At 48.4% G+C, this 14,984-nt stretch overlaps 2 protein-coding genes across 2 annotated transcripts; both read left to right on the top strand.

The window, feature by feature from the left end:
• The first annotated feature begins 986 nt into the window (after positions 1-986).
• On the top strand, positions 987-3,261 carry LOC100675416 (melanoma-associated antigen B2-like). The gene has a single exon (XM_023539119.2). It carries the CDS (start codon positions 1,082-1,084, stop codon positions 2,117-2,119), a length of 1,038 nt encoding a protein of 345 aa, XP_023394887.1. The 5' UTR covers positions 987-1,081; the 3' UTR covers positions 2,120-3,261.
• A 5,276-nt stretch (positions 3,262-8,537) lies between these two features.
• LOC104846866 (melanoma-associated antigen B3-like) lies at positions 8,538-10,107 on the top strand. Its single transcript, XM_010599741.3, has one exon. The coding sequence runs from the start codon at positions 8,637-8,639 to the stop codon at positions 9,693-9,695; it is 1,059 nt and encodes a 352-aa protein (XP_010598043.2). The 5' UTR covers positions 8,538-8,636; the 3' UTR covers positions 9,696-10,107.
• Positions 10,108-14,984: the final 4,877 nt, after the last annotated feature.

Genomic DNA, 14,984 nt, shown 5'->3' with positions numbered 1-14,984 from the left:
TATCTCCTCTTCTTCTCTCCCCCAGGAGGAGAGGAACAGGCAGAAAAGCCTCCTGTTGGTACTGGCCCAAGGGAGCCACGGTCAGAGGTGTCAGGCTCAGGTACCCCTTGTTTTGTTCCTAGGGATAGATGGTCTCAGGGACATGAAGTCCTTGGAATAATGGAGAGCCTTATTCAGGAGAGGAAACCCTGGTTGCGTAATGGTTAAGTAGTATGGCTGCTAACCGAAAGGTCGGCAGTTCAAATCCACCAGGTGCTTCTTGGAAACTCCACGGGGCAGTTCTACTCTGTCTTAGAATCGACTTGACAGTAACAGGTACCAAAGGGGTATTTGGCAGAGGCAGGAGACACGGTCTCTAATAGGAGTCAAGGTGAGGACACTGAGTTCTGATGAGGTGACTCCTCCCAGAAGAAAGGGGAAAACATAGAGCCCCAACATTCTGTTCGCACCTGGAGGACCTAGGTATGGTGACTTACTGAGTTGTACTCACTAACTCCCAGGGGATTTCGGGGAGGTGAGGGACCTGGCAAAAAGGAGCCGCCATGGTGAGGACCCTGGTGGAGAACTGAGGCCTCCAAGGAACCCCAGACAGAATGGGCCCCACTGTGCTGTCATCACTGAGACACCCTGCCAGGAGTGGCGGCTGAGCTGCTCCTTCATTTTCTGCTTGTGGGTCCCAGAGGGAGTTGAGGCTTCAGGGTCAGAGTAGTAGAGGCAAGGTGCCTTGGCCCTGCCAGCAGTTGATATGATGGCCCTAAGAGTGAAATTAGAAGAATCCCCGATAACCCAGTACAGAGAGTCCCTAGTGTCAGCCCTTGCTGTCACCCGAGTAAGCCCCAAACAGGGCTGGCAATCTACAATGTAATCCTTTCTCTAATTTCCTCTACAGGGTCCTGACCGGGACAATAGGAGCCTTCTAGAGCAGTGTCCTCAAGAATCCTGCAGAGGTGTTGGTTCCGAAGGCAAAGGAGGCATCTCTCCGCTACAGGGGTGCACATTCTCTCAGCCTCCCTCCTCCTGTGGACCAACATCACCTGCCCTCCTTTAGCACTCCTGCCTGCTGTCCTTGAGCAGAGTCATCATGCCTCGTGGTCATAAGAGTAAGCTCCGTGCCCGTGAGAAATGTCGCCAGACCCAAGGTGACATCCACAGTGTCAAGGGTGCTCAGGCCACTGCAGCAGAGGAGGAAGGGTCCCCCTCCTCTTCCCCTCCTCTTTTTGGGGGGCCTCCCCAGAGCTCCCCTGCTACTCGCACTCCCCAGGGGTGTCAGAGAGCCCCATCCACCACTGCTGCAGGTGCTTCGGGCAGAAGAGCTCCTAGAGGGGCCAATGGCCAAAGTGAGGGAGGTCCAAGTTCCTGTTCTGCCCGAGCCCCCAATGAGAAGTCATGTAGAGACCCTATAACGGGGAGGGTGATCATGTTGTCACAGTTCCTGCTGTCCAAGTATGAAACGCAGGAGCGCATTACGAAGGGAAAAATGATGAAGATCATCAACAAAAGGTACAAGGAGCACTTCCCCGAGATTCTGAGGAGAGCCTCTGAGTACATAGAGATGGTCTTTGGCCTTGACGTGAAGGAAGTCAATTCCAAAGGTCAATCCTATACCCTTGTCAGCAAATTGGAGATCACCGAGGAAGAGAATATGAGTGGTGGTAGGGAGTTTCCCAAGAAGGGGCTCCTGATGCCTCTCCTGGCCATGATCTACACAAATGGAAACCGTGCCACCGAGGAGGAGATGTGGGAATTCCTGAATATGGTGGGGATGTACGATGGCAAGACGCACTTCATCTTTGGGGAGCCCCGGAAGCTTGTCACCAAAGATTTGGTGCAGGCAAAGTTCCTGGACTACCGGCAGGTGCCAAACAGTGATCCACCACGCTACCAATTCCTGTGGGGTCCCAGAGCCCAAGCCAAAGCCAGCAAGATAAAAGTCCTAGAGTTTTTGGCCAAGGGCAACAATACATGTTCCAGTGCCTTCCAAGCCCTGTATGAAGAAACTTGTAGAGATGAGGAAGAGAGAGCCACAGGCAGAGAATGTGCTGGGGCTAGTCCTAATGCCAGGGCCAGGGCTAGTGTCAGGGTGAGTCCAGCCGGTCATCCCATTCCTAGTGAAGTCTGAAGCAGATTCTTCACTTTGTTGTTGAAAATGGCTGTTAACCTTTTAAGTAGTGGAGGCAACATGGGGCTGGAGGGAGCACATGTATGTCTTCTTGTATTCCTGTTATACTTGAGTAACTTATAGATTTAGCCCGTTTTTTTTTCTTTTTTTGTATTTTTCAAATGTTCCTTTTATTTCAAGGTTTATTAGGATTCAGAATCTCAATTCACTCTCATGCATTACTGCTGTTCTTTTGCTTGATTTAGGTGTAAGAGTTTTGTATTGTGTAAAACAAATTGAAAATCCTTGAATCTATTTTTCTGAATCCAGAACTAGTTAACGTGGTATCGGAATAGAGATGTTCTTTGAAATATTAAAGACATCCACAATAGTTGGGATCACAAGATTGAGGTGGATAAATATAAATGTTGGTCAATTCTTGGTTTTCTGTGTTCCATTCGGTTAAAGTAAAACATGCGTGTGCCTGGATATGTTTAGCTTATTCAAAGCTGTTGTAGAAAATAAATCGTGATGATTTGATCTCTTGTTCCCTGGCTCTTATTTTCCCCAAAGAGCAATTGAGCGTCTGCTCTTTGGAAGGCTTCATGCTAGTACAGGGCCCTTTAGGCAAACATGTCGAAGTCCGTGTGTATAGATTTTAGAGTTCAACAGCAGCTATGAAATAAGGAGGAGGTTGAGATACACTCCAAGACCTCAGGCCTAGTACAAGAGGAGTGAGCACTTCAGGGTTCCCTCTAGTGTAAATGCCTTGAGGGAGGGCAGTTTGGGGCCTTGGGAAACTTTGATCTCTCAGTGGGGGTGGGGAGAATTTTAAGTTAGGAAGCATAGGGTAGGGAAGGGTAGGGGGTGAGAAGAGCAGGTAGGGGTGAGGTGGTGGGGAGGGAGTCCAGATAAGCCTGTGTGAGGGGTGAGCAGGGTAAGACCCTCCCATGGTGTGTCTGAGCCTGGCTAGGCTGTGCCTGGAATGGAAACCAGTTCTTCACAGTGACTCTGGGTTTGTGGACAAACCAGAGAGGAATCATCTCCTGGGGCAGGATTGGAAGGTGCCCTGTCCCCTTGTCCCAGTGTACTTGAACAGGTTTTCTGACTGGTTGTGTTCTGCATAGCGTGTCCAAGGAGTTCCTGAGAAATAGGGAGCTACTCCTTTGTGTCAGGAATCCACTGTTAGAAGCCTCTTGTGTTGAGCTGGGGGAGCCAGAGCCCATGCCGTTGAAAGGACTTAAGAATTACTTTACACTGAGTGTCACTTGGCAAACTCTAAGTGAAGACTAGTCTTTTGGCAGTGGTGATGTGAATCAAAATTGGGGTGACTTGGAAGTGCAACTAGGAGGGTGAGTTGTTTCTTCACAACAATTCTAGGAGTTTTGTGTTGCATTAAACTGAGGCAGTCTGCTCCACATCCACATTAAATACCATACTGTGTATTGACTCGGCGGCACTGGGTTGGGGGCCTAATATGGATTGAATTGCTCTCCCCCCCACCAAATAGTTGTTGTAATTCCTGACCCTATTCTTGTGTCTGTAATCTCATTTGGGAATTGGTTTTCTTTGTTATGTTAAAGGCACAGTATTAGTGTTGGGAGTGTCTTAAGTCAACCCACCAGTGGCTTCACTGGAAAAAGATGTGGCCCTCTTCCTCCATAAAGATTACAGCCTTGGAAATCCTATGTGGCAGTTCTGCTTCATCCTATACGGTCGCTATGACTTGGAATCAAATCAGTGGCAGTGTTTTTAGTGTTTTTCTTGGGCTTTTTTCTTTGGGGAGGAGGGGGTTCTTAAGTCAATCTGTATGGAGATATAAAAGAGCAGATTGAGCAAGCAGTGAAGCAAGTAAGCACAGATAGGGGAAGATTGGTACCGTGCCACATGACATCTCCAGGAACCAAGAAACAGAAGCTGAAAAAAGACAGGAACCTTCCCCCAGAGCCAACAGAGAGAGAAAGCCTTCCCCTACAGCAGGTGCCCTGGAATCGGACTTGAAGCCTCCTAAAGAGTGAGAAAGTAAATTTGTTTGTTAAAACCACCCACTAGTGGTATTTCTCTCATAGCAGCACTAGATAAAGTAGACACTACCTAATGGGTGACAAACATGTTTGTCCTGATTCCTAACCTGAAGGTTGGAGGTGTGAACCCACCCAGTGGCACCTCGGAAGAAAGGCCAGGCAATATGTTTCTGCAAAAATTTCCACCAAGAGAACCCTATGTGTGCAGTTCTACTCTGTAACACGTGGAGTCGCATTAAGCCGAAATCAACTCAACAGCAATGACTTAATATAAAATATAACTTAGTTTTTCTTTCTAAGCAAGTATCTTGTCTGATTTGTTTTTGATTTTCTTTTTCTCCTAGAGCACTGCATATATTTCCTGGAGAAAACAAAACAAAAAATTCTCAGAGAGGAGGGTGGTATTGTGTGGTGTCAAAATAATCATTGTAATAGTTGCAAGTATTTTAAGACCCAGTATTTTTCAGGTACTTTGCCAGGTGCTTTACATGCATTTCACAGAATGCACCAGCCCTAGAAGACAGGGCTTATCAAACCCGCTTCACAGACGAAGAACCTGGAGCTCTGAGAGTTTGGTAACGTGTACGAGTCCACAACTCTAGTATATGACCAAGCTGGAGTAGACGGCTGGTTTGAATTTGCTGGAGCCTTCAAGACAAAGACTAACTTGGTATGTCTAAATTCACTTTTCTTCTCACTACTCCTGGTGGAGCAATGGTTAAGCACTCAGCTGCTAACCAAAAGGTTGGAAGTTCAAACCCATCCAGAGGCTCCACAGGAGAAGGAAGTGGTGATCTGCTCTCATAAAGATTAGAGCCCATGGGGCAGTTCTACTCTGTTGCATGGGGACACTATGAGTAGAAATTGACTGGACAGCACCTAACAAAAACAACACTCATAAGAAAAAGATAGTATTTGGTAACAGCTATATATACAATGCCAGATAACCTGAAAAGATGAGGGGCTCACAAAATCATCCTGGAAAGCCCCTGCCTTGAGAAAATATATCTATTAGAACACAAATCACATGAGACTCTAAGTGTAGCTGATGAAAAGAAAGAATAGGTGAGTTCCCCCTCCTCCCCGGCAGAATATACCACCTGTCCTGGGCCTCCTGCCTTGGGCTGCAGCTTCCTCATCTCACATCGCTCCTGGAACAGGCACACATTCTTTGTTTAAAAACTGCTCAAGTTTTTAATCAAAGATACAGGAGCCAAAATAGAGACCCTCATGTAGGAAAGCTGGGGAAACCAACACTCTATAGGAATCACCCAGAGACTGGCTGGCACCTGCTCTTTCTTAGTCGTCTAGTGCTGCTATAACAGAAATACTACAAGTATATGGCTTTAACAAAGAGAAATTTCTTTCTTCTTAGTAAACTAGGCGAAAAGTCCAAATTCAGGGCGTCAGCTCCAAGGGTACGCTTTCTCTCTCTGTCGGCCTTCTCATCAGTCTTCCCCAGACTAGGAGCTTCTCCGCGCAGGGACCCCGGAGCAAAGGACACAATCTGCTCCTGGCATTGCTTTCCTGGTTGTAAGAGGTCTCCCCTCCTCTCTGTTCTCTTCCCTTTCCTTTTGATCTCTTGTGAGATAAAAGGTTGTGCAGGCCACACCCCAGGGAAACTCCCTTTACATTGGATCAGGGATGTAACCTCCTTAAGAGTGTTATAATCCCACCCAAATCCTCTTTAACATAAAATTACAATCCCAAAATGGAGGACAACCACACAATACTGGGAATCATGGCCCAGCCAAATCGATACATACATTTGTGGGGTACATAAGTCAATACATGACATGCCCTCAGACCTAGAAGGCCCCAGGCAGGGCTGTCAGGCTGAGCATCCCCTCACTTATCCTTGAGAGTTCTCAGGGACTTGAGAGCCTTGGCCTAAAAAGGGCACCTCAAGTCAGTAGATACAGGAGTCTCAGTCTTTGATAGACATCAGGGTGATGGTCCTGACTGAGCATGATTGAAGGACCCAGCCAGAACAGTGGGGTCCCATAGATTTCTGCCCTGGCTGTCAGTCCTTGCAGCTCCAGAACAGTCCTGACTAGATGTAGCTCAGGGGACCCAAGTCAGCGAGCGCCTTGATCTGAGGGGAGCATCCTCAGATCAACAGAGAATGGAGTCCCATGACAAGTCAGGTTATCAAGCTGAGGACCCTGAATAATGACTGAGGGAACCGCCCAGGGCAGAAGAGAGGAGGTCCCACAAATCCCCACCCCACCCTTACACCTTCAGCCCTGAGGGGCAATGACAGAATTGTCAGGTTAAGGAGCCCCCTTATTTCCACCTGGAGAGAGGGAAGAGAGGACTTTGGTGTAGGGGAGACTGGCCCCAGGTCCACAGAGGCAGAAGAGCAAGAAAAACACTAAGAGGAGTCAAGGTGAGACCCTGAGTGTTAGGAAGGGATCACCAATAGTAAGTAGAACAGGACCTCACAGAACTCAGCCCCTGTTTTGATGACATGGAGGCACCAGGCAGAGCTTTCAGCCTGAAGTGCCCCCTCATTTCGGCACTAAGAGCGTCAGGGAGGGATGGCCTTGGTCCAGAGGGGTGGCCCCGTTTGTGCAGAGGGAGGAATCTTGTCCCTAACTGGAATAAGGTTTGGAAGGTTAGTGCTAATGGAGCGACCTATCCCCAAAAGAGGGTCTGCCCAGAGGGCTGACCCAGCCAGCACTCCTGTGAGGCCCCAGGCAGGGGTAGTGTGAGGCACGCTCTGAGTTCCCCCTCTAGGGTATCCAAGAGGTGAGAGTCTTGTTCTCAGCCTGTGACTCAGGTTTCTATAGGCAAGAATCCCAGGCTCTCATACGTATCAAGATGAGGAACCTGAGTAAGCACTAAGGGACCATCCACTCCAGAACAGTGCGATCCCATAGAGCCCTGCATTTGTTGTCGACAGTCGAAGGCCCCCCACAATAGCCTTGTCCCTTGGAGGGCCCCCAACAGCCTTGGCCGGATATGACATATTTTGACAGCCTGCCTCTGTGCCGGAAGTCCAGGAAGGTTAGTTCCTTTCTCTAAGGGGCTAGGCTTCTGACCCCAGAGAGAGTACGTCCAGGATCGGTCAGGAGTCAAGGTGAGGAAGGACTCTGAGTAGGGTCTGAGATGATCACCCACCCCAGAACAAAGCGTCCGCCCCACCCCGTCTCAAGGTCCCGCTTCTGCTGTTGGCCCTGGGAGACGCCGCCAGAGCTAGCTGGCTAAGTTCTGCTTGGAAAGTCACAGGGATTTGAGGGTCAGGTCTTGGGAAGTGGGTTCTAGGTCTGCAGAGGGAGGAGTCTTGGGCTTAGCTAGAATCAAGGTGAAGACCGTGAGGACAAATGAGATGCAAACAATGAGCGCCACAAAGTCCCGGCCCTAGTGTTGGCCCTGGGAGGTTCCATGCAGTTTCAGCCAGACTTCTACCTGAAAGGTCTCAGAGAGATGAGGACCTTAGTCTAATGGGGGCTGCCTGATTCTGCAAAGGGAGTTCACTTGGTCCTTAAGAGGAGTCAGTGAAAAATTCCAGTATGAGGTGGGAGGGAACCAGGTGCCCCATAACTGAGTATGCCCTCTTCTCTCGACCTGGGGTAACTCTAGAATAAGTGTCGCCCTGAGGTGCCCCCCTCATTTCCTCCTGGAGGGGGCTAAGGAGGTGTGGACTGTTGTCTAATGGAGCAGCCCCAATTCTGGAGAGGGAGGAGACCTAACAGGAGTTACAGTGAGGACCCAGTATGAGGACTGATGCTATCTATCACTCACCACAGAAAAGTGGAAGTGGCAGACAGTTCCTGCTTGCGGTCTTTGGAGGTGTGTTTGAACCCTCCTTCCTTTTTGCTGCTGTCAGGTTGGTGAGAGCCTTGATTTGAGGCGAAGGGCCTCAGATCAGCAGAGGAACGTGCCCCAGGCCTTAACTATAGACAGTTAGGGCTCTCAGGCCCTACTTAGAGCCAAGATAAAGACTCTGAATGACTACTGAGGTCTCCAAGGAACCCAAAACAGAAAGGGCCCAATTGAGCAATCAGCATTCAGTGCCCCCTGAGAGGGTGCTACTTCACTTTCTCTTAGGTGGTCCCAGGAAGACGGGGACACTGGTTCAATGCGTCAAATTTAGAGCATCGCTGGGGGGCGGGGGCGAAGGTGAAGGCCCTGCCAACAGTTGACATAATGGTCTTGAGCGTTAAGTGAGCGGGCCACCTATCCCAGTACAGAAGAGACCCCAAAGAGTCTAGACCCGCCAATTCCTGTTTTCAGGTCTAGTAAGACCCAGGCAAGGCTCGCGGGATGCAGCCTCAGGCATACTCTAATTACTTCCACAGGGTTCTCAGGGGACAGGATGACCAGGAGCACAGGAACCCTCTAAATTTTCTAGATTAGTGCCTTCAAGCAAACCTGTAGCAGTGCCTTCTTAAAGCCTAAGTGGTGTCTCCCTACTTATGGTGCTAACTCTGTCTCTCCTCTCTCTTCCAGGGAGCATACGTCACCTGTTGTCCTTCTCTCTCTCCTCTTGTCTGTGTCCCTGACCAGTCATGCCTCACACTCAGAAGAGTAATCTCTGTGTACGTGAGAAACGCCAGCAGAAACAAGGTGAGACCAAGGTTCTCAGGGGTGCTCAGGCCATGGCAACAGCAAAAGAAAAGTTTCCCTCCTCTTCAGCTCCTCCTTTTGGGCGTACTACCCAGAGAAAGCCTGGTGCTAAGTCACGTAGCACTTTGCAGGGCCCTGAGAGAGCCCTATCCACCCTCACTACTTCTCCAGGGGCTTCACGTACAAGATCTTATGCAGGTGCCAAGAGCAAAGGTAAGAAAAGGCGATGTTCCTCCCAGGACCAACCATCCACTAAGCGGTCCCGCAGAGACCCTCTAACCGAGAAGGTGGGTACACTGGTGCAGTTCCTGGTGCAAAAGTATAAAATGAAAAAGCTTGTCATGAAGGAAGACATGCTGAAGATTGTCAACAAAAAGTACAAGAAACGCTTCCTCGAGATCCTCAGGAGAGCTTCTTTCAGCATGGAGGTGGTCTTTGGCATCACCTTAAAGGAAATCGACTCCATCAAGCACTCCTATGCCCTTGTGAGCAAAATGGACCTCCCGAACAATGGGAGGCTGAATCGTGGCAGGGGGTTGCCAAAAACTGGTCTCCTGATGATTCTTCTGGGCGTGATCTTCATGAATGGCAACTGCGCCAGTGAGGAGAAGATCTGGGAATTCCTGAATAAGATGAAAATTTTTGCAGGGAAGAGGCACTTCATGTTTGGGGAGCCTAGGAAACTTATCACCCAAGATTTTGTGAAGCTAAAATACCTGGAGTACCGGCAGGTGCCCAACAGTGATCCTCCAAGCTATGAATTTCTCTGGGGTCCCAGAGCCCATGCTGAAACCAGCAAGATGAAAATCCTGGAGTTTTTGGCCAAGATCAATGATACCGTGCCAAGTGCTCTCCCATCCTTGTATGAAGAGGCCTTGAGAGATGAGGAAGAGAGAGCCAGAGCCACAGTTCCAGACCGGGCTGATCCTACTGCTATGGCCAGTGTAGTGCGTGCTCCCGTGCCAGGTCCAGCAGCTCCTCCCAGGCCCAGTGAAGCGTGAGGCAGATTCTTCACTTTGTGGTTGAAGAGGGCAGTCATCGTTCCAAGTAGTGGAGGGCTGGGTGGGACAGGAGGGAACACAGTGTATCATACCTTTCTGTTTCTGCTCTATGTAGGTCACTTAGGGATTTAACTGTATGTTCTTTCTTTATTTTTCAAATGTTAACCCTTTCAAGTGAAGGCTGTTTTTAGCATTATAATCTAAGTTCATTAATGACATGGATAACACATTTATCGATGTTTCTCAAGTTTAAGATAAAGAGCTTTGCTATTTTGGGAAAGAAAAAAAAGGGGGGGAACCTTCCATTTTAGTGATCTGAAGGAAAATACATGACATTCGAACAGGCATTTCTTAGAAATGTAAAGAACACAGCAGTAAAAAAAGATACAAGAAATAGAGAAAAAAGTAAGATAGTCAATATTTAGCTTTTAACTCAAAGGCAATGGGTTTGGTTTTTTTAGTTAATCTCTACAAGGTCCTATAAGATTGCTATGAGTAGGAATCGATTCAAAAGCAATAAATTTTGTTTGGTTTTTGAATCTCTTTCAGTCTGTTATTAAATAAAATAAAAAGATGCATAACTATATTTGCTTAACTTATTTAATGTAGAAGAAATTAATAAATTAGGAGTCCTCGTTGCACAGGACCGGTAACCAAATCAGCTGGTAACCAATAGGCTGGCAGTTTGAATCCACCAACCACTCCTTGCAAACCCTATGGAGCAGCTCTACTCTGTCCTTAGGGTCACTGTGAGTCGGAATCGACTCGTCGGTAATGGGGTTATTTTTCTGTTCATTTCTTAGTTTATTCACCTACTCACTTATGCCTCCAAGATTCATTGAGCATGTGCTCTTTGGAAGATGCAGTGCTAATGCTGGGAATGTTTAAAGAAAAAAGAAAAAACAAGACTAACCATTGCCATAGAAGTTTAGGGTCTAGAAGCCGCCATCATGTAAGGAAGATGGTGACCCAAAGGACAAGTAAAAAGAGTAAGAAGGGGGGAGGTTTGGAATGAGAGCTCTCTAGTGTAAATGCCCTGAGGCATGGAAGTTTGGGACACTTTGATCCCTCAGTGGAGGTAATTAGATTGCATGCAGTGGGGAGGGGAGGGATGAGGAGTGGATTAAATGTGGCTTTCCACAGGGGTGCGCAGGGCCAGACAAAAACCCATGATATTTCTCAGCACCGAAAGGCTGAGCCTGGAATGGAAACCAGCTATTCACAGATACCCTGGGATTGTGGGTAAACCAGGGAGAAATCCCCACCAGGGGCAGGACTGAAAAGTGTCCTGTGTTCTCCTCCTGGTGCAGTTGAACACGTGCACTGACTGGGTGTGTTACGCACATTATTTCTAGGAAGATTCTGAGAAGTAGGGTGATACTCCCTTGAGGTAAGATGTCAAGAAGCCACTGTTCTGGCACTTTGTCTTAGGCTGGGGGAGCCAGAGCCCACTCCATGCAACAGACATTTGAATGAGGTTATCTTGAGTGTCTTTGGCAAACTCCAAGTGAAAACTAGATTTCTGTTGGTGGAGATATCAGTGAAAACAGGTGACTTGGAAGGGCAGCTGGGAGGGTGAATGGTTGTCCTTGACAATAATTCTAGGGCGTTGTGTTCTATCCAGCTGGGGAAGTCTACCCCACACCCACATTAAAAAACATACTCCCTGATGAAAAATATTACCCAGTTTTCCTTCCTAAGGTGCATTTTGGCTGATTTGGTTTTCCTGCATATTCACTGACACATCCTGGATTAAAATAAGAAAAAACCCCAGAGAGGTGGGTGGTTTCATCTGGGGTCCAAATAATTCTAGTAATAACTGCCATTCTTTGAAGACCCAGAACATGCCAGGCACTGTACTAGGTGCTTTCCATGCATTACATGTATTACGCACAGGGACTGAGCCCTCCAAGGATCCCAGGAAAGAAAGGGCCGCACTGAACTGTCAGGACCGGGGGTCTTCTCTGCCAGGGATGGTGGCCGGGCTGCCCCTTCCCTTCCTTCTACACTGTCCCAGGGGGCTCTGATGTGTCAAGTTCAGAGTAAAAAAGAGAAGGGGCCCAAGCCCTGCCAACTGTTGATACGATGTCCATGAAAGTGGACTGAGAGGACCCCTTAACCCCAGTACAGAGGAGCCCACTGCCAGCCCTTGCTGTCACCACAGCAAAGCCTAGGCAGGGCTGCCAGGCTGCAGGTTAAGCCTCACCCCAACTTCCCCCACAAGGTTTCGGGACAGGCTGACCAGGAGATCAGGAGCCTTGTGGGTTCCTAGAGCAGTGCCATCCAGGAAAAACTGCAGAGGCAGTCGTTGTTAAAGCCAAGGAGGCATCTCTCTGCTCAAGGGGTGCACACCCTCTCAGCCTCCCTCCTCCAGTGGACACACATCACCTACCCTCCTCCCACACTCCTGCCCACTGTCCTTGACCAGAAACATCAGGCCACGTGGTCAGAAGAGTAAGCTCCGCGCCCCTGACAAGGGTGCTCAGGCCACTGCAGCGGAGGAGGAATGGTCCCTGTCCTCATCCTCTCCTCCTTTTGGGGCCCCCCCCAGAGCGCCCCTGCTGCTCACATTCCCAAGGGGCCTCAGAGAGCCCCATCCACGAACACTGCTGCTGCAGGTGCTGCGTGTACAAGAGCTAATGGGAAACGGGCTTTGCTAAGAATGGGCTCCTGAGGCCTCTCCTGGGTGTGATCTACAGGAATGGCAACCGGGCCACTGTGGAAGAGATCTGGAAATTGCTGAATGTGCTGGGGATCTACGATGGGTGGGGGCACTTCATCGATGGGGAGCCCAGGAAGCTCCTCACCAAAGATTTGGTGCAGGAAAAGTACCTGGAGTACCAGCAGGTACCCAACAGTGATCTTCCATCCTATAAATTCCTGTGGGTCCCAGAGCCCACACTGAAGCCAACAAGAAAAAAGTCCTGCAGTTTTGGGCCAAGGTGTATGATACATTCCCCAGTGCTTTCCCATTGCACTATGAAGAGGCTTTGAGAGATAAGGAGACCTCGAGCCAGAGCTGCAGCCAGGGCTGATCCTACTGCAAGGGTCAGTGCACATTCCAGAGCCCCATCCAACAGCTCTTCCCACCCCTAGTCAAGTCTGAGGCAGATCATTCACTTTTCTTTTAGTGAGGCTGTGTGATATATACATGGATTTGCTTAGGAAATTCAATCTATTAAATTTATTATTTGTCCTCTTACCTACTTGTTCTTTTATTCTCCAAACATTAATTGAGCATGTGCTCCTGGAAGTATCTTGATATTGCTGGAATTCTAAGACGATGAAATCTCAGCCTCTGTCCATAGGTTTTACAGCAAGAGCAGTTATCATATAAGGAAGAGGGCAAGATACTCTCTCTATGAACTAAAGGATAAGTAAAAAGAAGGGTAAGATGGGACTTTCAGATGTGAGCAGTGAGGTGTAAATGCCCTGAGGCCTCAGTGTAAGGTTATTTTAAGTTAGGCTTTAAGGTGGGAGTGGTGCACAGGGCCAGACACTCCCATGATGCGTCATAGCATAGAGAGGCTGAGCCTGGAGTGGAAACCAGCTCTTCACAGTGACTCTGGGATGGTGGGTAAACCAGAGAGAAATCCCCACCTGGGGCAGAACTGGAAGGTGTGCTGTGCTCTTGTACCAGTTCATTTGAACACACACACTGAGTAGGTGTCTTATGCACAACGTGTCCAGGGACTTCCTGAGAAATAAGGGCGACACTCCCTTGAGGTGGGATGCTCAGCAGCTTCTGGACTATCACTTGGCCCTGGTCTGCAGGAGCCAAAGTACTCTCAAATAGAAGGGCATTCAAATTAGGTTATTTTGTGGGCAAGTTGGCAAACTCTAAATGAGGTCTAGATTTTGGGGAAGGAGCTCTGGTGGCTCCACAATTAAGTGGGAGAAAGACTGATGATCTGTTTCTATAAAGGTTACTGCCGAGAAAATTCTTGTGGGTCTGTTCTACTCTGTCCTAGTGGGTCGCTGTGACTTGGAAGCGGCTCAATGACAACTGTCTCTTTGATTGTTTGAGGACAGAAATATAGCTTGGAAGGAAGGAAACGGCTAACCTTAGAAACAACTTCTCAGGGCTTTCAGTTGTATCCAGCTGGGAAAGACATCTTCGTACCCCAAATATAAAAGATACTCCAATGGGAAAACCTTAGTTTTCCTTGCTAAGTAGCGTTTTGGCTGATCTGATTTCCTTTGTCCGAGAGCACTACGTATTTTCTGACATCTCCCATTTCTTAAAAAAAAAAAATCCTACTGGGCTGGGTGGCCCTCTGGGCTTGTTACTCAACCTAGGGAGGTTGGTCCTTGTGCAGCGTACTCAGACTTGCCAATTATCTGGACACCAGTCTTTGAGAAAAAAAGTAACTTTATTGCAATGCCCAGAGCAAGGAGCCAGAAAGATGTTCCTCAGATTCAACTCCCCGAGCTACAGAGAAGCGGGGCCTACATGTGACTTGTCCAGCAAGATGGCAGCCACAGTGTTTGGGAGGGAAAATTCTAGAAGGTGGCCAGGAAACAGGAGGTGATGCAGTTCTTGTCAGACCTCTTGCTTTGCAATAGGGTCCAGGCGATGATTTCTCCTCTGATTCATTCCACCTGTTGCTGTGTCCCCTCTTATGATCAATTAGGTCATGGCTGGCTCTTCTGCACATGCTGGGTGGGCCAAATCTGACTTAGGCAGGTTTAAGGACTAATGGAAATTTACTGGCACTCATAAATTCAGGTTACAATCTTCCCTTGATATGTAGCAATTCCTTAACCTTAAGGAACAAGAGTCGGCTACTCATCTGGCTACTTCCTGCTGACATGTGGTGGAGTTTTAGGGACCTAGGAACAGGCAAGGAATGATTATCTCCTGGAGGTAGCAGGCAAAGAAGACATAGAAGGTAGAAAAGGAGAGCTTAAGTCTTCCTCTTACCTTCCCCACCAAACTCACAAAAAGAAATATAAATGTCTAAGTGGTTTTCAGTTTATCTTAGCCACTTGGAAGTGAAATCCCTTGACCCCAAACCAAAAGCTAGCAGAGCCAAGATTTTAACCCAGGGAGATGGTCTCCAGGACCCTTCTGCTATACTGCCACCAGAAATGTTATTGGTTTTCTCCTGCTGCCAGGCCCTTTCATACACTCGGAGAGATTTTCTGTTCAATCTAATTAAAACAACCTCCCCATAAACACTGTACACCCGCTGCTGGGTTCCAACTTCTGGGCACCACTGCTACTCACCCAACTTCTGCTGCCTTGCTCCACCCCTAAGATTTAGGAGGGCAAAGAGAAAGGCCAAT

This window comes from Loxodonta africana, chromosome X (genome assembly GCF_030014295.1).
Source record: "Loxodonta africana isolate mLoxAfr1 chromosome X, mLoxAfr1.hap2, whole genome shotgun sequence".
Lineage (NCBI taxonomy): Eukaryota > Metazoa > Chordata > Mammalia > Proboscidea > Elephantidae > Loxodonta > Loxodonta africana.
This window is presented reverse-complemented; position numbering and strand designations above follow the sequence as displayed.

Bases quoted from the DNA above. Each gene is read 5' to 3' on its own strand.
- LOC104846866 (XM_010599741.3), top strand. From the start codon at position 8,637: ATGCCTCACACTCAGAAGAGTAATCTCTGTGTACGTGAGAAACGCCAG.
- LOC100675416 (XM_023539119.2), top strand. From the start codon at position 1,082: ATGCCTCGTGGTCATAAGAGTAAGCTCCGTGCCCGTGAGAAATGTCGC.